Source organism: Oryx dammah, unplaced genomic scaffold (assembly GCF_014754425.2).
Source record: "Oryx dammah isolate SB20612 unplaced genomic scaffold, SCBI_Odam_1.1 HiC_scaffold_2, whole genome shotgun sequence".
Lineage (NCBI taxonomy): Eukaryota > Metazoa > Chordata > Mammalia > Artiodactyla > Bovidae > Oryx > Oryx dammah.
In genome coordinates, this window is record NW_024070186.1 from 193,734,245 (window position 1) to 193,755,385 (window position 21,141).

The following is a 21,141-nucleotide window of genomic DNA, read 5'->3' on the forward strand; positions in this document are numbered from 1 at the left end:
CGCCGACCTCAGTGCGCGACCTGAAACCGCGCCGGGAGTTCGCGACGCGGAGCGCGCGTGCGCGAGATCGGCCGGGTCGCACTGGGAGAGCGCGTTGGGGACACGGTGCGGCGTGGCTGGGTCGGGACTGGCTGTGACGCGAGGCGGGGCAGGGGTAGCGCGGGCTCGGGGGCCGAGGTGCGTGTTCATTGGGCCGGGCTCCTGGAGTGAGTTTCTCGTTTGACCCTCTCAGGAGCCCGGGCGCCAAGCGAAGGCGGGCCAGAGGGGCTGCGAGGATCGCTGCAAGGGTTGGAGGTGGAGGCCGGTGGAGAGAGGGCTCTGGTCGGCCTGAGGTTTCCCGGGAGGGTCTGGGGAGGGGTGAGTCCCCCGGGGGGAGGACGGCGGCAGCGGGTCTCTGATTCAGGGATTATTAACCCCGGGCGGGTGGAACAACTCGGGGAGGAAGAGATTACACCGTTAATGTCATAAGTGAAATTTAGCAACTTTTTCCTCACCTGACGTTGTCTGTGCCCAAAACGAAGTCTCGATTGCAAATAGGGATGAGTGCAAATGATGGAGATAAGAGTACCCACAACTGCTACAAACTCATTTACAGTCATCGCTGCTTCATCGGATCGATAGGACCTTGTTACTTAATACTTGGGAAAGAAGACTCTATAGTAATAGAGCATGGGTTTGTTTTAAAAGCATTCTGGTAGCGATTTCAGTATCAGTAATTACAATTCTGTCTTTTGATTAATGTGTGTAAATCCATTATTTAATGTGGCTACTTGAAAATTTAAAATTACCTACAGGCTCGCACTGTGTTTCTGTTGGAGCCTCACCAGGTGCAGAATGGTCCAGATCAGTAGTTTATTCGGTGCTCACCATCCTGTGCCTGCTCCCTGATATCTTGAGATTGGATCGTTGCCATGGTGCTGTGTGGGTGATGTTATGGGTCACTGGTTTACAAGCATGGAGACTGAGGCCAGAGCAGCGAGTGCTCAGGGACACAAGGATGGTTTGGTGGAGCTGCAGTCTGAACCTAGGCTTTCTGACCTCAGGACCCGTGCTTGTACCACTTATTTCTGCCTTTTGAGACAACGAAGTTGACTTTCATTATTTTGCTGACCTATGCCAGGCCCCGGAGGAGAACGCCAGAAATGGACTTCTTGAGGCTTGCTTGGCTCTTCTCCAGCCCCCGCCCCGTGAGACTGTCCATCCTGCGCCACCTTGACCCTCTCAGAGCCAGGTGGGCTGGAGACAGGGCTGCAGGGTGTGTTTGGCCAGCGCCAGCAGCCTTCTCCAGCTCTCTCTCTCAGCTGCCCCTCAGCTCGCAGAGCCAGAAGAACACAGGCAGCCTCAGCTCTGACCCTGGCCAGCCCAGCCCCACGGCCACCCAGGAGGAAGGGGAGGAAGAGAGCTTTGGGACTCTCTCCGACAAATACTCCTCTCGGAGAATGTTCCACAAATCGACGGCCCAGCTGTATAACCTGCGGCTCAAGGAACAGAATACTGAAGAAGATGAGGAAGGGGAGCTGGAACCAAAACCATGGCGGGGCCCCAGAAACACCCCTTACTGGTACTTCTTTCAGTGCAAACGCCTGATCAGGGAAGGAAAGGTAAGGAAACTTTGGACTCTGCTGCTCCTGACTCTTGCTTCCGCGGTGCCACAGTCTTTTGTGAGGGGCCACCCTGCCGTCCTGGTGGGATGCTCAGGGCTCCTCTCCCCTCTGTCTTCATTCCCCCCAGTGCTGCCTCAGGCGACCCTCTAGCCTCCTGGCTTCGTGTGCCCCCTCCTCGATGCCATTCTCATCTTCCTGTTACCAACCCGGCCATCCCACGGGCTCCCCATCTGTGTGTCCAGCTGCCTCCTCACCATCTCTGTTATACTTACCCTCAGTGGCCTGGAATTCTTGTTCCCAACCTCGATTTCTCTACACTTTCTTCATCTCACTAATTGGTAACCCGGTTTTTCCATCCGTCCAGGCCAAATCCCTTCACCCCAAGTCTTCTTTCACCCACCAACTCTGCCTTCAAAGTGTCTCCCATCCTAACTTCTCACAACCCTCCCCCTGAATGCCCAGGCCTAGCCTTCTCCTCCCCACCCCCCACCCCCCTCTCACCTCTCCACCCCCGTCAGCTATTATGACACTTGTCACTAGTCTTCCAGAGGCTCTCTCCACCTCTTACCCCAACGTGGACTTAAACACGGAGCCGTGAGCAGAGAGCAGGTGGGCTTTCTCCTCCCTCTAGCACTCCCCATGTATTCAGTGACAGTGGGGGTGTTCATTTTCTTAGATGTTGATAATGACATTCCATTTAGGCTTAAAAATCTCTTGGCGGTATATGTTGAAGCTTTTGTGAATGAAGTGATAAAATGTCTGGAATTTGCTTTAAAAAAAAATTGAGTTGGAAGGAGGAGCGCTGGATATTGATGAATCAAGATTGGCCAAACATTAATAGTTGTTGTAATTACAGCTCTCTACTTGTGTATATTTGAGATTTTCCGTAATGAAAAGTTGAGAAATAAAGAGAAGCCAGAGTCCTCGTGATAGCGTGTGAAGCCTGCAAAACCTGCCTCCTGTCCCACTTGAGCCTCCCCTCCCTGTGTGCCTGCGCCTCCCCTCTGTACTCTCTCCGCTGCAGCCACCCCCCAGCTCCCAAGCACACTCCTGCTTCACGGCCTTTGCACCGGCTGTTCCCTCCGAGAGCCACCTGGCTCCTTCCCTCACCTCCTTCAGATCTTCGTTTACCTGGGCATTGCCCCTGTGCCCAGGGAGGTCCCCCACAGTCGTGGGGCCAAGAGCGCTCATAGGTGGTGGGAGTCTGGTGGGCTTTCCTTCCTGGCCACCACGCAGTCCCCTTGCAGTGGAGCACAGGGACCGGGAGGCTGGTGGCAGAGGCCCAGGGTGCGTGTTTGGTTCCTGGGCCAGCCTGGGCTTGAGCTCAGGGAGGGTCGCTTAGCCTCGGTCTCCCTCCCTCTGCTGAGCCCCCTTCCCTGTGTCCTCCCTTCCCCGACCCCTTCCGCAGCTGGCTGAGGCCCTGGACCTGTTTGAGAGGCAGATGCTGAAGGAGGAGCGCCTGCAGCCCCTCGAGTGCAACTACACGGTCCTGATCGGGGGCTGCGGGCGGGCCGGTTACCTGAAGAAGGCCTTCAGGCTCTACAACGACGTGAGCATGGGGCAGGGGGCGGCGGGCCAGGCGCCCTAGAACTCGGGCTTTGGGCCCCAGAAGAGTTGGGTGCAGGTCCTGAATGTGTTCCCTGCTAGTGCCTTACCCTGGGTGGACAGTTTCACCTCTCCAGCCTCAGTTTTGTGGTTTTATCACAGGTGACATCACCTGGGGCCGAGTGCTTTATCCACCACGAAGGTGCTCTTTCCAGCTGCTTTTTGTTGAGTGTCCTCCACATCTTTCTTATTGTTGGTGGTTACCTATTTGCCTGTCGTGTGTCTCCCATCTAGAGAGTAAGCTCAGTGAAGACAGGCCTTGCCTGTCCTGGTAACCCCAGTGGCCAGTACCTGGCCTTAGTACACGTCTGTGGAATATGTGAACACATACAGAGCGTCCCCCCATCCTCGAAGCTGGGATCACTGTCTTCGTTTCTCCAGTGAGGACACTGAGGCCTGGAGAGATGGAGTGCTGTGTCTAAGGTTACCTGTCTCGAGTGCTGATTTGGAGTTGAACCCAGCCACGGCCTGAGAGCAGGGCCCTATGTGCTCTGCAGCAGCTGCTTGCCGCCCTTGGTCAGGTGGCCCTTCTCTGGGAAATAGCGAGCACTTGGCTTTACCAGGAGCTTCTCAAGCTCCGTCACCAGGAGGGCTTGCTAAGCAGTGTCAGCCGGGCAGGAGGAGGGCTGGGGAGGCCTGAGCTGTGCTGCAGGGCCGTGCTCCCGGCTGCCGCTCCAGGGGCCACTCTCCCAAGACAGTCTCCTTGGTAACAACCTTCCAGTGTGACCGTATCACCCCCATTTTTCCAGTGACAAGCTGATTGCCCACGACCCCTCAGTTGCTAAACATTGGAGCTGGGGTTTGATTACCCCTCCTGCCCTTTCCCAGATCAGATCTATCCCACAGATCTTAACAGTCAGGGCAGCCTGGGCGGCCAGAGGGCAGGAGTGTCAGGAAGACCCTGCCATAAGAGCACTTCAGGCCCAGGGTGGGCTGCTGAGTACCTTGGGGAGGATGCTTTCTTGTTTGGTGCCTCTGGCAAGCAAGGACAGCTCTCAGGGCCCCTCAGATTGAGTCGGGGTTTGGAGAGCCCAGCTCTGTGTGTCAGTCAGCTCTCCCTTTTAGCAGAGTCCTCTCTAGCCTCCTCTCCCCATGTCCCGTGCATCCAGCTGATCCCAGAGCCACCTCCAAGTTTCTCCCTTTCTCTGCAGATGAAGAAGCGGGACCTGGAGCCCTCAGACGCCACCTACACAGCCCTGTTCAACGTGTGCGCTGAGTCCCCCTGGAAGGACTCCGCACTGCAGAGTGCCTTGAAGCTACGGCAGCAGCTTCAGGCCAGAAACTTCCAGCTCAACTTGAAAACGTACCACGCCCTGCTAAAGATGGCCGCCCTTTGTGCGGACCTCAGGATGTGCCTGGATGTGTTTAAGGTGGGGCCATCCCTTCCTTCCTGCTCCTCACTCAGAGTGAGTCCTGCGAGGCCAGGCTGAGGATGTGCCCTCTGTGTTCCTCGCGTGGGAAGGTTCAAGCGCCAATGAGACAGGTCCCGTCGGCCTCTGGGGCTCACCGGGGCATCCCTGTGGTCAGAGCCCTGGGTGGGACAGGGAGGCCCCGCCCCATGACGGCAGGGGGTCCTGTGTGCTGCCTGTCCCGCTGAGGGCGCTCGCTGGTGAGATGAACAGCGCTGAAGAGGAATTGGTGCCCGCTGGGGCATCGTTCCAAAGATCTCACGAGGCAAGTCCTGTGGCCCCCGCTTCACCAATGAGGAAACTGAGATGGGCGCCTAATGCTTCCCACATTTGCACAGCAGGCCAGCAGCGAAGCTGGGAAGTGAAGCCAGCTCTGGGCAGTTCCAAAGCTTCGTGTGCACGGGTTAAAAGTGGCTCCTGGGCAGATCTTCGTGGAGGGGCTGCGCAGGAGTGATAGGAGCAGAGCCAGGAAGAGAGGCCTGGGAAAGCGGGAGCTCTGCTCCGCAGCTGGTGCTGAGCCGGCCCACGCCGGATTTGGGCCCTACTGCTCAGGATACGCAGCCCTGGGCCTGCCGTGGGGTGTCTGTCGGGCCTGAGCCAGACCCAGTGGGCCCGAGTCTGGGCCTCGGCTCTCCTGCAGAGTCCCAGCAGGCCTGCTTCATTCCTTCCCCTAGGAAATCATCGAGAAAGGGCACGTGGTCACAGAGGAGACCTTCAGTTACCTGCTCATGGGCTGCATCCAGGACAAGAAGACTGGCTTCCGGTATGCCCTGCAGGTCCGTCCCCCTGGCTGTGCTTCCTGTCACTCGCTGCCCTGCTCGCTCCCCCTCCACATGCCTGTGCTGGGGGCAAATGATGATTCTGGGTGCAGTTCTTGAGCACCTGCTCCTGCCCCGTGCTGGGTGTTTTTATATTTGTGATCTTTTGGCTTTCCCAGAGCACACTGTTCCCCAAGTTTTACAGATGGACACACAGCAGGCACTCAGAAAGTGCAGCTGAAGCCAACCCTTAAGTTGGCCTCGACTCTTCCAGATCCTGGCCGTTCCTCCCTTGAGAGTAGGGAGAAGGGCTGGGAGAAGCAGAGGGGTGGAAATGCGACACAGTTTGGGGTGAACCAGGAAGGGAGGTGGGCTAGTGATCTACCTGCCACCGAGGAGACGTGGTGTGGTCCCTGGGTTGGGAAGATCCCCCGGAGGAGGGAAGGACTAGTCACTCCAGTACTCTTGCCTGGAGCATCCCACAGACAGAGGAGCCTCGCGGGCTACAGCCCATGGGGTCGCAAAGAATGAGACACAACTGAGCGACTAACACACACACAGGAGGGGAGGGGGGTGCCTGTGCGGGGTCCTGGGGCTCCCAGGTTCCTGGGTCCTCATTTGCCCAGAGCCTGGAGTCTTTATCATGCCCCATTTGTCCACTGGTTGCTGCCCCGATGCCTGCTCTGCTGAAGGCTCTTCGGAGAGGGGGCTGGGGGCTGAAGTCTGCCTCTCCTCGGCAGGTGTGGAGGCAGATGCTGAGTCTGGGGCTCCAGCCAAGCCGGCACGGCTACAACCTGCTGTTAGGGGCAGCTCGGGACTGCGGGCTGGGGGACCCGGCGGTGGCCTCAGCGGTGCTCCTGAGGCCCAGGGAGGAGACGGCCCTGCTCCAGCCCCCGGCTAGGGGGCAGCAGACCAGGAGGAGAGCCCAGGTCGGGGCGGACCGCACCCTGTCAGCCAAGCTGCACGTGGAGGCCCTGGAGAGGCAGCTGTTTCTGGAACCTTCTCAGGCACTTGAGGCCAGAGCCCCCAAGCAGGCCCAGTCTGGGTTGGAGATCAAGGTGGAGCCCGACCGCAAGGTGGGCCTCACCTCTGTGGCCCTGGAGCCGCCTCCCTGGGGGCTGGAGGTCAACCTCCTGACCCCAGGGGCAGCCCCCTTGGCTGTGGTCTCCTTTGGGACCGTGAGCACCCCCGCTGACAGACTGGCCTTGATGGGGGGCCTGGAGGGCTTCCTCGGCAATATGGCGAAGCACGGGCTTAGTCCTGACATCAAAACCCTCACGCTGCTGGCGGAGGTGGTGGAGCCAGGGAGCCCCGCAGAGTCCTCGCTGCTGAGCATCCTGGACGCGCACGGAGTGGAGGCTGACCTGACCTTCTTCAACACGCTGATGAGGAAGAAGAGCAAGCTAGGCGACCTGGAGGGGGCAAAGGTGAGGGGCTCGGGGGAGGAGGCACCCAGGGCTCCCTCCTCCTTCCTCCCTGGACTCTCCTGCAGGCGGGTCAGTCGTTCCCGCCACAGGTGGGCAGAGTGCCCAGAGCCCCTGTTCCAGGCCTGGGCTTGGGTGACAACTAGGAATCGAGTGGTGGACCAGCCATACCCCCAGCCCTCCCGGGGGCTCCCAGTGATGGGGGCAGACCCCAAACAAGTCCTCACAGTGACGCAGCATTTGGGGACACGTGGCCTGAGAGGCTGGTGGTTCCTGAGGTCCCCACCCTTCAGCCCCCACACCCTTCCCCCCCGCCAGCCTCAATGACATCGCCCACTGTCCCACTCACTTTGCTTGATGCTGTCCTGAGTTTTGCATCATCTGTGTCTTCACTGACCACAGCAGGAAGCTTTGCCGCCCATGGCTTTACCCGTTTCACACACGAGGACACCAGGGTCCTCACGGGATTTTGTCCATTCATACGTGTTTCTGTGCGCTGCCCTTTTTGCTAGAAGCTCTGATCTGGGCTCTTACGAGCATCAAAGATGACAGAGCAGCCTCTGTCTTCAGGCCCTCTGTGCCGATCACAGCTTTCTCTCGAGCCCCTCCCCGGACTTGCCCTGACCCAGCGGGCCTGAGCAGGCATCCTTTTCTTCTCCTCTCACCCGGGGCTCCTTCGGCCTGCACTGCACACACTGTTGGCTTTGTCTCCGGCCCTGGACCGCAGGACTGCCATCCCCTGAGGCCCCTGGTGCTTGATCCACGTCCAAGTCTTGAGCACAGGGTGGATGGTGGCTGGTCGAGGAGCAGGAGGGGCAGGAACATGGAGGATCCAGAGGAGAGATGGCCTGTTGGGGACTAGCAGGCAGGGTGTCCTCACAGAGCAGCTGAATCCAGGGAGCCAGGCAGTGAGGTGCTGGGCAGGACCCCCGGCCTCGAGTGCTGGGCCGAGGCCAGCGCCCAGGGTGGTCAGCAGGGGGAGCCGTGAGGCCTCGGAGAAGAGCTGTGCCCTGGCATCTCCAGCATCCAGCCGCAGGCTTCACCAGAGAAGGCTCTCGCTGCGCTGATGGGTTACAGTTCACGGTGACACTGCCTCTGTTTCCACAGGCCCTGCTGCCCGTCCTGGCAAAGAGGGGCGTTATCCCCAACCTGCAGACGTTCTGCAGCCTGGCCATCGGGTGTCGCAGGTCAGATGACGGCCTGCAGCTGCTCTCGGACATGAGGGTGAGTGGGCCCCGCCCGCGCAGGCCCCGGGGGTGAGGGTGGGGGGCGTGGGGGCCTCCCGAATCCCCCAGGCTTCTGTCCTCAGGGTAAGCGGCAGGGGAGCATGGCAGGGAGAGTGAGGTCTCGAGCTTCAAGTGAGAAGGGTCATTAGTCCAGTTTGGGAGAAAGGAGACCCTGGTGAGGGGCCGCAGGCATGGACACTGAGCCCGGGGTGCTCTCACTGAGGTGTGGCCGTGGGGTGAGATTGAGCGGAGCGGATGGCTCTTGGCCCCAACCCTCTAGGGGCATGGAGGCCGTGATGGAGCAGGGAGGGCCAGAATTTTCTGGGGACAGGTGTGTAGTGAACCCCCAGGAGGCATCTCCTGCCCATGGTTTACTGCCTGAGTGTGTTGATCTCAGAACAACCCTCTGCTCTGTCTCCAAGTTCGTCAGGGCTGAGAGGGCAGGGCCTCCAGCTCCTTGGGATGGAGCATGTGGAGTGGGGAGTACAGCATGTTGCTGCTGCGAGGTCCTGCCTGCCCTTCTCGCCCCTGGGGGCTGGTCTGCAGAGCAGGCCCAGGCAGCAGGGTGGCTCCCCAAGTATGAGGTGCCTCACGGGGCCGTACCGCTGCCATCCTCTCGCTGAATGTTCCAGGAATCCCAGATGAGCCCCAACGCTCACATCTACAGCAGTCTCATCAATGCGGCCGTCAAGAAGCTGGACTACGCCTATCTCATCGACATCCTGAAGGACATGAGGCAGAACAGAGTTCCCGTGAATGAAGTGGTCATCCGCCAGCTGGAGTTCGCAGCCCAGTACCCACCCAGCTTTGACCGGGTGAGCGCAGCCGGCTCTGACGTGCCCATCGTCTCCCTAGCCGGCATCACCCTCACGCCCACCCGACCCCCATGCTAACCTCCTGGGATTGGCATCCTCTCGCTTTAAACTGTCCGTGGCTTCCCTTGGGGAGGATCCCATACTCCTCAGACCATAGCTGGCCGGTCTTTATCCACGTGACTCATCTCCCATCAGGCCACTCTCCCCTTGGGACCCTGTCAGCCCCCGGCCTGTGGTTACTTCTAGATAACACCAGCTTCTTCCATGCCTCAGGGTTCTCATTTTCCCAGCAGGCTCCCCTGCTTTTCACGTTCCTGCTTCCTTCTCATCCCATTGGTCCCAGCTCAGGTGGCTCTTCCTCAGCGGGGCCCCGCTGGCCTCAGACCTTATATCACGGCTCCTCTTCATCCTGTTTCACGGCCCACGTACTCACATGTACTCCTGTGTGACCCTCACTTTAAGGAGAGTGAACACCCCTAGAGGAGGGAACTGTCTTGCTCACCAGGGTCCCGGGTCACTGCCTGTCGTCGGATGTCCAGCACAGACTGTTGTTCGTTGAGTGAATGGGGATGGCAGGAGGGTGGTGACAGAATGTTCTGTAGCAGCCACTTGTCTCCTTGCTGTTCCGAAGGTGTCAGGCTCTGGGGTTCTGGTTTTGAGGTCTACTGCGTCAGGCTCTGTGGCCTGATGGGTAGGGAGCAAGTCAGCCAGGACATACCAAGCCGTGGGGCTGGGGTCAGGGACGGCTGTGCAGAGGGGACACTGAGTGCTGCTGAAAAGAAGGCTTAGGAAGAATCAGTGTAATGGCTGCGGAGAGTGTACCGGGCAGAGGGTGGGGCTGGGCATTTTTGACCGCCTGATGGTTTGTTTTATTGAGTCCTCAGAGTTCTTTACATATTCTATAGACTAGGCTTTTGTTGGTTCCATATTGCAAAGTCCTCCATGGAGGATCCACTAGGGGTCTTCTCAAGTTCAACCAAGAGTCACCAATTACCACAGGCCCAAACCTTACTGTATTCACTCATATGTTCACACTCATTCATGATGGGGAGCTTGTGTCTGTTGTCAAATTTTTGCTGCACAAGCTTTCAGGCTCTATCAGATACATGCTCACAACTGCTCAGCCTTTTGAATCAACTTGCTCATCACCATGTGGTAGCAGTGCTGATCTCCCCTTTGTCTTTTCATCTATGTGCTCCTCTGCCAGCTTTCTCTCGGTATCTGCCGGCCACGTCTCGCTTCCTTTCCTCCTGAGGCCCTTGCAGCAGTGCAGAGGTGACAGTCGGGAGGGCGGCAGTGCCTGTGCCAAGCAGGAGGTGCTCAGCAGCGGAGGCAGGGCAGTGGCACCCGGCGAGTCTAGCTTTGGGTTCCATCCCTGGCTAGAGGGGCTCCGCAGCACAGACTAGGAAGTCTCTACTCTGTGTTGAGCAGCTTCTCTGCCCTTTTCCTTTTGACCAACTGGAAGCAAGAACAGCTTCCCTGAGGCCTGAGCCACCCGCCGCGGTTGGGGGTCCGCTGTAGGTAGCAGGCAGAGTCTCATTGTGGCCCGTCTGAACTCCATGCTTTTTCAATTACAGTACAAGGGGAAAAACACCTACCTGGAGAAGATTGACGGCTTCCGGGCTTATTACAAGCAGTGGCTGAAAGGGATGCCAGCGGAGGAAACCCCCCACCCGTGGCAGAAGTTCCAGACAAAACCAAAAGGAGACCAGGACACCATCACTGAGGCTGATATGGACAGAGGCCCTGGGGGCAGGTGAGGAGGAGGTCCTAGGGGACCCCCAGCAGAGCCAGAACAAAGTGCACAGCCTTCACGGGGCTCTGTGGGAACCCCAAGAGTCCCCTTCACATGAAAGACACTGAACGTGCCAGGGCAGCTGCAAGCACGAGGGAAAGTCCAGGATCAGAGCTTCAACTTAGGCATCAGTCTGAGGACGAATGCTGGCCCAGGTGCCCAACAAGTTCATGGCAAATGCCAGAGCAGTGTGGGCTACCCTGGTCCGTCATCTCAGGCCATCCCCGTCTGAGAGTGACGACGAGGAGGGTGAGTTCGCTCCAGGTAACAGCACTGATGAGGAGGAGTCGGGATTGAGTCCTAAGGGCGACTAGTCTCCGGGGCCTGGTGCTGTCCCCCGGATGCCAGACCACTGGCTCTAAGAACGGACACAAAGCCCAAAAGCTTTAGTTTTTTTATTTCTACAAATCACAGCTGATGAACACCAAAACCTTCCCACAGAGAGACCATGCCCCTAGTCGGGCCTGGGGACTGCTCTGAGGAAGAGCTGCTCCCAGGAAAGGGTGGCGTGACGGGCGGAGTCCTGCGCGGCCCAGAGTCTGGGGTGGGTGGAGGTCGGGGCCCGATGCTCAGCCAGAGCAGCCCCGGCAGCCACAGTGCGTGCACTCAATGATCCGGCCCTGCGGACAGAGGACCCCTGAGGCCCCGCGCCCACACGCCGGAGCCCCCACCAAGGGAAGCGTGGCCACGGACACCCACTCCCTACGGACCCTGCAGACAGAGGACCCAAGACCCGGCACCCACATGCAGGACCCCCCCAGAAGGAGGCATGGCCACGGGACAGCCACTCCCCACGGACCCTCCTCAGAAACCCTGCGTGATGGTGCAAGATGGGGAAAATTCGACTCCCTTGTGACGATGGGAACAGCTGCTGTTGACAGTTACATCTCTATGGGGATTTAACTTAAACAAATTCAGTGTACATACTTGCTCCCAAAAAGAAAAAAAAATCTCTGAGTGATTCCTGTTATTCTGTGAAGCAAGCATGACACACCCTTCAATGATCTGGAGGCAAATGGGCTGCTGCTCTCGGGGCTCAGTGCCAGGGGCCTCACAGTCTCCTCTGGGCTGGGCAACTTTCTAGTAGGGGTGTGGGGAGAACGGGGTGTCCTTGAATCTGTATGGTGGCAGGACAGTTGTACCCCGGGCCAGGTGTGTGGTCTAGTGTCCGGCCGAGGGCCTGCCCAGTACAGAAAAGGGGTTTATTCTCCGTTTCCCTCTTTTTTGGAGAAGCAAAACTGGTCTAAGGAAACAGGATCCAGTGGTGAAACGCAACTAAATCTGTTCTGGGCAGTGCGCCTTGGGGCTCCTGCGGCTCTGCCCCCCCACTCCTCCGCCCCCAACCTGCAAAGCCTCCTCGGAAGGCAGCCTGTGCTCGCCCTCCACTGCTCCGCACACCCATCCTGAGCTTCCAGAGGACTCGGGGACAGAACTGCCTGCTGAACTGAAGCCCGTCGGCCAGAGCTGAGGCTCTCCACAGAAGCTAACCAGTGTTGCAGCCTGAAGGGACCGTGAGAAAGAGGGCATCTGGCCTGACCTCACTCGCGGGCAGCTGAGGGGCTGTACTCACAGGCCGCTAACGGCCCAGTGACCCTCCTCTGCACCTGCTGCTGCTCCCCTTCAGGGGCGCCTGTGCACAGAGCTCACCACTGCATGCCCAGTACCGTTCCCTAGCCGCCCGGAGAGTTCTGGCACAGAATGCAGTGAGGCTCAAGTTGAAGTGTCAGTGGGAGCAACAGGAGGCCAGGGGAAAAAGAGGGATGAACCCCTGCCACCTGGCCCACCCTCCCCTGGCTTAGCCCTCCCAGCCACGCTGGGGTGGGGGTCATCACCCGCATTTCCTGTGTGAGGATAGGAACCAGTAACTTGCCTGGCACAGATCCCTGACCAGAGGGGCTCCCTCCCACAGCGAGGGCCAGCAGAACACCCAGCCACAGGACAGAACATAAAACCCGCTGTGATCAGCTAGGTCAGCTAAACTGCTTATGCTAGCATCACGCTCAACCATCAGACAGGAGAGGGGGTGGCCTTACCACTTCCAGCTTGCTTTTGGGGACCCGGCAGATGCAGTTTGTCCCAAAATTGGTGTCCCGTGTCTGAATGCACCGCAGGCAGCACAGGTTCTCGTACCCCTGCTTTTTCCATTTTGCAATCAGGTTTTTATCTGCATAGCCTTCTTTAATACAGTACTCATACAGTTCTGCAAAAAGACAGGGAAAGGCCATCAGACCACAGTGTAACAAAGCTCTCCGGCCTGTAGCCCATCACTGCCCATGTTGAGAAAAAGTGTTTAGTCAACACTGGCCCCCTTTCATTTTTTGGAAACAGGAAACATCATGATACTTGCTGAGGTTTCAAGAATTACTTAAACTGGATGCCACTCAAGCTGGAAAGGCCAAGAGAACATTTGGCCAGTTACCTCTGCTTATGGCTTTCCGCTTGTAGAAGAGGTCAAAGATGTAGCGGGTTTTCTGGTGATGGATCCTGAAGATGGGCCACAGAGATTCCACTTTCCTCTTTCCTTCGTGAGGTTCTGTCTCAGCTGCAGAGAAAACACGGCTGTTTGCTTTGTTTTGGAGACAAGGGTTAGTCTGCACGGGATATAGTAGTATTGTAATATCACCGGGGATTTATAACTCAGCTCAACAAACAGGAGTCCGTGATCTAAGCCAAAGGCAGGTACGAGGATCTGGCAGCACCGCGTGTCTGCTGTGGGTGAGAGCATGCTCCGGGTACCCAGTGAACAGCAGTGAACAAGACAGACCACAGAGCCAAGCTCGGGAGGAGGAGGCAGACCAGCCCCTGGTGGTGCGGGTAATGGCCACGGAGAAGGAAACACGGACGGGGGCGGTGAGTCTAGTGTGGGAAGCCACATGGCCGGATGGGATGACAGGGAGGTGGCGGCGGGGAGCACGGAGTGCCTCAGGCCTGGCTGTCCTGGAATCGGAACCTTCCCACGCTTTGGTGGTGGTGTTTAGTTGCTCAGTCATGTCAAACTCTGCAACTCCATGGACTGTAGCCTCCCAGGCTCCTCTGTCCATGGGATTCTCCAGGCAAGAATACTGGAGTGGGCTGCCATGGCCTCCTCCAAGAGATCTTCCCGACCCAGGGGTGGAACCCACATCTCCTGCACTGCAGGCAGATTCTTTACCACTGAGCCACCAGAGAAGCGCCTGTGCCTGGAATCATCTCTTAAGGTTTTAATCCCAGCATTTCTCTTTGGACCTGTTTTCACAAGGTCATGTGAACAATCTTGGATATCATTTTGGACAGGTCCACACACACAGTGGAAGGCAGCCTGCAGTGGGCAATGTGGAGTCCTGCCCCTGGGAAGGTATGAAAAGAGGCCAGGGGTAGGGACCTCGTGGCTCAGGGTAGACTCAGGTTTCAGCCTCTTAGTTAATGCCCCAAATGGCCTATTAACTCCAGAACCTGAGCAACAGTTCTTTTAAAGTGCCATTCTTAAAAAGTCTAAATACATGTTCATTATTCAAGTACTGATTATGCTTGACTTTCAACTAGTTTAAAGTACTTGTAAAAGCAAAGTTATTTACAAGTCCTGGTTACAGTCCACAGAGATAATGCCTATACTTCTCAGTCACCCATAAAACCCCCACCACACCCCTCTGTTCCTCAGTCCCTATAATCAGGCTCTTTTTGTCTAGGGACTTCTAGGGTAATAGTGGCTGTACAAAAACTTAAGTAGTAAGCTAGGAAATATACAAAGAGCTGGGCAGTTGTGCTGAGCTAGTAAATACCAGGGACAAACTAAAAGAGAAAACAGCAACTTTGGTTTCTAAGATAACAGTGCCAACTGCTTCAACAAGTGTGAGTTGTAACAACTCACATCAGAAAGACAGGCCAGCAGTGCCACTGGCTTTGGTCCTCTGTGGCCTCAGAGTGTGGCTGCAAATCCCAGAGGCAAAACTTGAGTTGAAGGCAACAAACTGGAGGCTGGCAGCCCCTGCCGGCCCGGAGGCAGGCTTTGGATCCCCTATAGACGCTTTTTTATAGATTTGAATGTTAAACTGGAAGAGTTCACATAGAAAACCTGGATTTCTGGCTCATCTTGGGGGGGAAAAAAGCAGCAAATCTGAAAAAGCTGAGGCTGCATCTGACATGGCAGAAAGGGCCTGGGTGGGGAGCAGCTTCTGCCCACCCCAGAGCTCGCTGCTGTCCCCAGCACTGAATCAGCTCTGCCACCACCTGCCAGCCACTCTTTTTCTTTATAGTGGAAGTGAAAGCAACAGGAAACTGGGGCTTAAAACCTGCATATCAAAAATGGGAAAGCCGAGAAGAACTAAATGGTTAAAGAAAAAGAACACTTTTGACAGTAAAGAACATCTTATCTATCTAAATGCTCTCCCTTCAAGAAGTCATCCCTTAAAAAGAGATTTATTTCCAAGGACTCACAAAGTAGCTCTTCTATTACAGCAATCTCTTTAAATTCCTTTATGTTGAATAAAGATCTGTTTGGAGAAAAAAATCAGCCCCAAATGACCTTGATTATTGCAAGTTCTGGGTATTTAATAGAAGTTACCCAATATACTCAGCTTCAAAAAAAGGAAGCAAAGTTAACATCCACTTACTAATTATTGCTGAAGGGATAACTTCAGAATAACAAGGGTTAATTACCAAAAACCTTTAAGAAAAAAAAGATTGCTTTAAAAAGCAATTCAGTAAGTAGTTAACACTGTGATAGGGCCAACAGGAGAAGAGGATGGCAGAGGATGAGATGGTTGGATGGCATCACCGACTCAACGGACATGAATTTGAGCAAACTCCGGGAGATAGTGAAGCCCAGCGTGCTGCAGTCCATGGGGTCACAAAGAGTAGGACATGACTTAGGGACTGAACAACAACAGGGCCAACAGTGCTTGTGGCTTCAGGTTAAATTTCCCCAAACTGCACACTACACGGCTTCACAGAGTGCAGGACCACCTAACACGGGGGAAGGGAAGACTGTGCGCTCCGGACAACTGGCAGAGGACGCGGAGCAAAGCGCGAGAAGACAGGCCCACAGCGAAGTCCAAACACACACACTTCAGAAAATCCGGAGTGAAAAAGAACAGGATTTTCCAAGTAAATATAGTTTGTATGATTTTAAATATACTTCTACCAGTAAATAATTCTAAGTAGACTATTCGATCTATACTCCCTAAAGGTCTTATATACTCAAAAACATTTTTGAGGACCTTCTCATTTGTATTATCTTACTTTCTGGCATTTATGGTATTCCTATCAGTTACTTCCCTGGTGGCTCAGACGGTACAGCGTCTGTCTACAATGCGGGAGACCTGGGTTCAATCCCTGGGTTGGGAAGATCCCCTGGAGAAGGAAATGGCAATTCACTCCAGTACTATTGCCTGGAAAATCCCATGGACAGAGGAGCCTGCTAGGCTACAGTCCGTGGGGTTGCAGAGAGTCAGACACGGCTGAGCGACTTCACTTATCAGTTAAAAAGCAAACAGAATATGCCAGTGTCGGGCGGCCTCGGTGGTGCAGCCTGTCTCTCCCATTTATCCTTGGGGCACAGCCCACCGAGACAGGAACTCCCCAACCCACCTTCTCTCATTTTTTGATCTAATTCATCCAGTGTTGGCTCGATCAACTCCCAACCATCTGGGGGAGCTTTCCGGCTTCTTTTGACTTTAGGCATTTTTTCCCAGAAGATAGTCTGCAAAAATCTGTGGGGAAAAAAAATTAAAATGAATTGGTTTCTGAGCCTCAGGATCCCCAGAGAACTTCACAAGCCACAACTCTGGTGCACATTCATATCCAGACGTCTGTCTCCTCATCTGTGTAATGGGGAGAATCTACTTATGGAGCCATGTGGGGCCTGATTGTATGTTATGTGCCTGGTATTTAATGTGTGCTTAGTAGAGTTTTGCTATTATCATACTAAGAATAAGACACACACTGTCCCTGAGAAGGTGCTATTCTAGCAAGGAAATGCAAAGTGGAAAGGGAATTACAACACAGTGTGAGGGAGACTGATTGGGAGAGCAAAGTTGAGTGTTTAAAGAGAGTGAAACCAAAGTACCTTAGGGTCTGATTCCCAAGAGTAATAGAAAGATCTCAGGTCTCTTCAATTACAGGCTCAGATTCTTGTCCAGCTATGACTTTGGAGAGGTCACATTCCCTTTCTGGTCCTCAATCTTGTCTATAAGGTGACGACAGTCTATTAACTGGATTGCCAAGGTCTCTTTTAAACCCAACAAACATACTATATAAAGGAAGTCATGTAAACCCCAAAGACAAGACCAGCCCAGATCTACCTAGCAAGTCATTTTTCAAACCGCAAGGCATTTCATAGCCAGCAAAGAGAACTCAGGGTGGGACTTCCCTGGTGGTCCAGTTGCTAAGACTCTGAGCTCCCAATGCAGGGGGCCTGGGTCCCATCCCTGGTCAGGGAACTAGTTCCCACATGCCGCAATTAAGAGTTTGCATGCCTCAACGAAGACCCGGTGCAGTCAAATACATATTTTCAAAATATTTTAAAAAATACACTAAAAGAGAACTCATGTTAATTATCTTTAAGCAGAGCAGACTCCTCCTTTCCCACGCTCATTCAGTTCCTCCCTCCTGATTTGTTTACGAAGCCCCGCCCTCTTGGCCCTATCAAGTGAATTCTCAGCAACAACCTTACAGAAGATCAAACTCAGGGTCGCACAGAGCTGGGAACCGGCAGAGTTTGACTCATCGGGGGCTCCTGACTCCCAAATCCGAGTCTTTACACTTGTCTCCCCTGCTCTGAAGCTAGAGACGAATGGAATCTGGTCCCTGTCTCAAGGAGCACGGGCTGGTTGGACAAAGACAAGGGAACGACCACTCTGCTAACTAAGACCCGCGGAGAGTTGAGGGCCTGGCCCAGCTTGGGAGGCGGTGGACGCCTCCCATGGGAGGTAACAGCTAAGAAGCAACCTGGTCAGGAAGAAAGAGATGTGGGGCGGTGTTAGAAAGGTGGTAGCGCTCGGGAGGGGCGGAGGGCCGAAAGGCGTTCGGAAGAAGCTGAGTGAAGAAGGCTACAACCCGGGTTGTAAAAAGGCTCAGGGAGACTACGGCATCTGAACCGGGATTACAAGGAAAAGCAATATTTAGACAACAAACGTTCTAGGCGAGGGGGGAAATGAGCGAAAAATAAGGGCGGGGAAGCCTAGAAGCAAGGGAACCCCCAAATTTCCCATGCCCTCCGCGGACCCAGCAAGATGCCTCCTAGTCTCGGGAACTCACTTCGACCTTCGGGTCCAGGGGCCCGAACCTGTCCCAGTTCGGGTGTTCAGATCGCCTTCTGGGCCAACGCAGACGTCCGACCCCTGGCCCCCAGCCGTTACCAAGGTCCTAGAGAAGGGAAACACTCACTAGGCCCTCCGTCGCGAGGCAACAAACCCCTTCCGTATCCACCGCCTCAGCTTCCCCAAGTCTCTCCTCACGAGGAGGTCCTCGCGGAGCCCCGCCCCACGGAGCGCGGCGATTGCGTCACCTTAGGTGTCCGCAGCCCTGCCTGCGCACAATTCCGGCGCCGCGGTCTCCTCTCGTCCGCACTGCCCGGCGGGGTGGGCTAGCAGGCTCACGCGCCTCGCACGGCGGGGTTGGTAGGGGCTCTGTTGCCCAGCAGCGCGCGGGCGAGCCTGGGCTCAGGCGGTGCGTGGGGCCGCCCGGCCTCCCTGAGGGCCGCGGTTCTCGCGGCGGCGGCGGCCCGCTGAGAGGGGGCCGGGGGGCGGGGCCGGGGGCGGGAAACTGGCCGGGCGGAAGAAGTCGAGCCCGAGAAATTTCCGGTTCCGGTGTCAGCTCGAGGCGCCCGCCGCCGCAGCCGCCGGAGCCGCGATGCCTAAAGGAGGTGAGGGGCGGGCGCGTGTCGCCCGCGGGCCTCGAGGAGCGGCCCGAGTCCGGCTTCCGCCGTCCAGTCAGCCCGCGGGCGCCTCGGAGAGCGACTCGGAGGGAGAACGTCCGCTCCGGCTGAGGGCCCGGCCTGGGCCTCGACGCCCAATTGTCCCGCTGGAGAAACCGAGGATCGTAGTGGTGGCCTCGAGCCGCTCCCTCGGGGGTCTGAGGAGATTTGGAGGCTCTGGGTCCTCGCCCACCCGGATGGCCTATCTAGGGCGCGCTCCTCCGGGCCTGGGGGGGTGGGGTCTGGAGTTTCCTAGCCCTTTCGGGCACGCCGGGCACTGAGTCACCGCGTCCCGCGCCAGAGCCGGGCCCGCCTGCCTCGCGCGTAATACGTGGGCCTTCTCGGGCGCTGGGCGAGCTAGGCTTGCCTGTTGCGACCTAGCTGGATGCTCTTGAGCCTGGCCGACCTAGCTTTGACTGCCCTTTTCGAGCGGCTAGACGTGGGCCTTTGAGCCGGCCGCATAACCTCCCTGTGTTTTTGCAAGTATAGGGGTATGATTGTATCTACCTCATAATACTGATGGCGAGTCTCGAAGTAGGTGATCCACGTGGAGGGCGCTGTATGGTGCTGATAGTGGCTAAGTGTCCAGTAAGCGTTTTCTATTGTTGCTCCTAAGACTTTGCCAGTTCCTTGGTCAAGAAAGTAAAGAATCCATGGCTTCCCCGGTACGTTTGTACACCGTCCTCCACCCTCTTACCCCTGAGTCAAGAGTGCCTGACTTGAAGCCCAGCTGTGTCACTGTCTAGCCTTATGGCCTTGAACAAGTTCTCCCAGCCTGTTTTCCCCATCTGGAACACCTAGCTAATAACCCTTAGCCTGGAGAGTTGGGATCCGGGTCGTAAATACATAGAGCCCTCGCCGTGCCTGGCTACTCCTGGCGCAGAAGAGGTGTTAAGTTAATATTGGTCTCTTCTGTGACATGTTGGTTAAGTGTCTCAGCCCACAGGAAGATCTGCTTGGAGCTTTTTCAAACCTAAATGACTTCCTGACTCTGCTCCCAGAGATGCTGGGGTTTTCAGAGCTGAATCTCTTTAAGCATAGTTTTCTAGTGGTTTATTCCGTGGTAGGAAGAGCTTTGTCTCCTCTGTGTCACTCAGTCTTATGTTCTGCAAAAGGAGGGGTATTAGGGGTACCAGCCTGGGTTCGATCCCTGGGTTGAGAAGAGTCCCTGGAGAAGGGAAAAGCTACCCACTCCAGTGTTCTGGCCTGGAGAATTCCATGGACTGTGTAGTACATGGGGTCGCAAAGAGACACGACAGCAACTTTCACTTCTGGTGCCAGAATTCTAAGAGTCCTACTTAATAGGTGCTTTGAGCCAAGGTTGGCGGTTACAATTAGAAAATCCTAAATAGGAATACTTGTTTAAATGACTTGGCCTTTTGGCTTCTGAAAGCTTCATGGGCAGATGACATTTACATTTCTTGCTGGTGTTAATTTGCTTGAAAAGTAAGAGAGAACATAAAGATGTAAAAGTGTAAAATTCTCTAAGAGCCAAGGACCAACTTTTGTCTTTGTCATGAAACCTGTGAAACATTTTCAAAGGTGTGGAGAGCTTCTGATAAAAGTTACTGTAGACCAAGTTAAGATCAGTGTCCCACAGCCAGACGTGCAGGGTCAGAGCCTGTAGTAGTCAATTTTGAGCTGTTTCTATTCCTTAGAACATTAAGAGGGCAAGAAAAGATGTTGGGGTTTTGGATGGCAAACGATCTCTCACAATAGGACTTTGATGATCCTTGACTGAGACACCCCTGGGAATCCCAGGTAGTCATTAAAAATGGGTGGTGTGGTCTGTAGCAGCCCAATTATGGCTCTGCAGCTGCTGTCTCGGAAATTAGAGGAGGCTAGTATCTCTGCTACTGTCTCTGGAGTTCAGAGCAGCTCTGGCTGCCTCATTATAGATTCTCTGCTCTCAGAGAGAGTCATGAGAAACCAGGTGGGCTGCAGCTTCCAGAAGAGGTGAAATGGATCCAGGCCACAGCCCCCAGCATCCTCCAGAACCAGCTGAGGAGGTGCCGCCCTGCTATGAAGCTGGCTGTTGGCTTTGTGTGTGTGTGTGCTCAGTCAAGTCCAACTCTGCGACCCCATGGACTGCAGCCTGCCAGGCTCCTCTGCATGGAATTTTCCAGGCAAGAATACTGGAGCCGGTTGTCATTTTCTCCTCCAGGGGATTTTCATAATCCAGGAATCGAACCTGTGTCTCCTGCATTAGCAGGTGGATTCTTTACCACTGAGCCACCTGGGAAGCCTGTGGCGCAGGGGTCAGTCTAGTGTCGAGAGAGTCAGGCTATAAAATTGATTCTCTGTGATGAACTTAAATTGCTAGTCACATTTTTAACTCTTAGAAGGTAATCAGTTTTATTTTCAACTTTACCTTTGTTTGGCAATTGTGTTTCTACTCTAAGCACAGAAAGTTTTCTCGTATAGGTTTTAAGTTTTCCCGTATAGGTTTTAAGTTTTCCCTTTCTACCATAAATACCACTTAAATAATCACGAAGTAGCTTATATTCCCTGCATCTGTAGTAAATTGTCATTGTGACCAGTAGCTTTGTTTTTTCTTTCCCCCCAACACCAGGTATTATTGGGAGGTGGGTGGGTGTGTAACATCTTACCAAAA

At 55.3% G+C, this 21,141-nt stretch overlaps 3 protein-coding genes across 8 annotated transcripts in view; 2 read left to right on the forward strand and 1 right to left on the reverse strand.

The window, feature by feature from the left end:
• Window positions 1-15,122, forward strand: PTCD1 (pentatricopeptide repeat domain 1). Of its 2 annotated transcripts, none has more exons than XM_040263057.1 (9): window positions 1-105; window positions 1,121-1,601; window positions 3,013-3,153; window positions 4,361-4,579; window positions 5,293-5,394; window positions 6,117-6,803; window positions 7,908-8,024; window positions 8,659-8,841; window positions 10,419-15,122. In XM_040263057.1, exons 2-9 carry the CDS (start codon window positions 1,143-1,145, stop codon window positions 10,599-10,601), a joined length of 2,091 nt encoding a protein of 696 aa, XP_040118991.1. In that variant the 5' UTR covers window positions 1-105; window positions 1,121-1,142; the 3' UTR covers window positions 10,602-15,122. The 2 variants fall into 2 exon arrangements, with proteins under 2 accessions (XP_040118991.1, XP_040118984.1); XM_040263050.1 differs by having other exon boundaries at window positions 102-177.
• On the reverse strand, window positions 11,017-18,378 carry BUD31 (BUD31 homolog). Of its 5 annotated transcripts, XM_040263133.1 has the most exons (7): window positions 18,120-18,346; window positions 17,870-17,977; window positions 16,680-16,799; window positions 16,202-16,323; window positions 13,056-13,178; window positions 12,670-12,836; window positions 11,017-11,256 (listed from the first exon to the last, which is right to left on the reverse strand). In XM_040263133.1, the coding sequence occupies exons 4-7, from the start codon at window positions 16,293-16,295 to the stop codon at window positions 11,206-11,208; spliced, it is 435 nt and encodes a 144-aa protein (XP_040119067.1). In that variant the 5' UTR covers window positions 16,296-16,323; window positions 16,680-16,799; window positions 17,870-17,977; window positions 18,120-18,346; the 3' UTR covers window positions 11,017-11,205. The 5 variants fall into 5 exon arrangements, with proteins under 5 accessions (XP_040119067.1, XP_040119086.1, XP_040119058.1 ...); XM_040263152.1 differs by lacking the exon at window positions 16,680-16,799 and having other exon boundaries at window positions 18,120-18,378; XM_040263124.1 differs by lacking the exons at window positions 17,870-17,977; window positions 18,120-18,346 and adding an exon at window positions 17,999-18,116.
• The window catches only part of PDAP1 (PDGFA associated protein 1), a 9,894-nt gene continuing 6,894 nt past the window's right edge, over window positions 18,142-21,141 (forward strand). Inside the window, exon 1 of the mRNA XM_040263105.1 lies at window positions 18,142-18,476. Coding sequence (XP_040119039.1) covers window positions 18,464-18,476 — 13 coding nt within the window. The 5' untranslated portion in view covers window positions 18,142-18,463. The remainder of the gene's footprint in view (window positions 18,477-21,141) is intronic.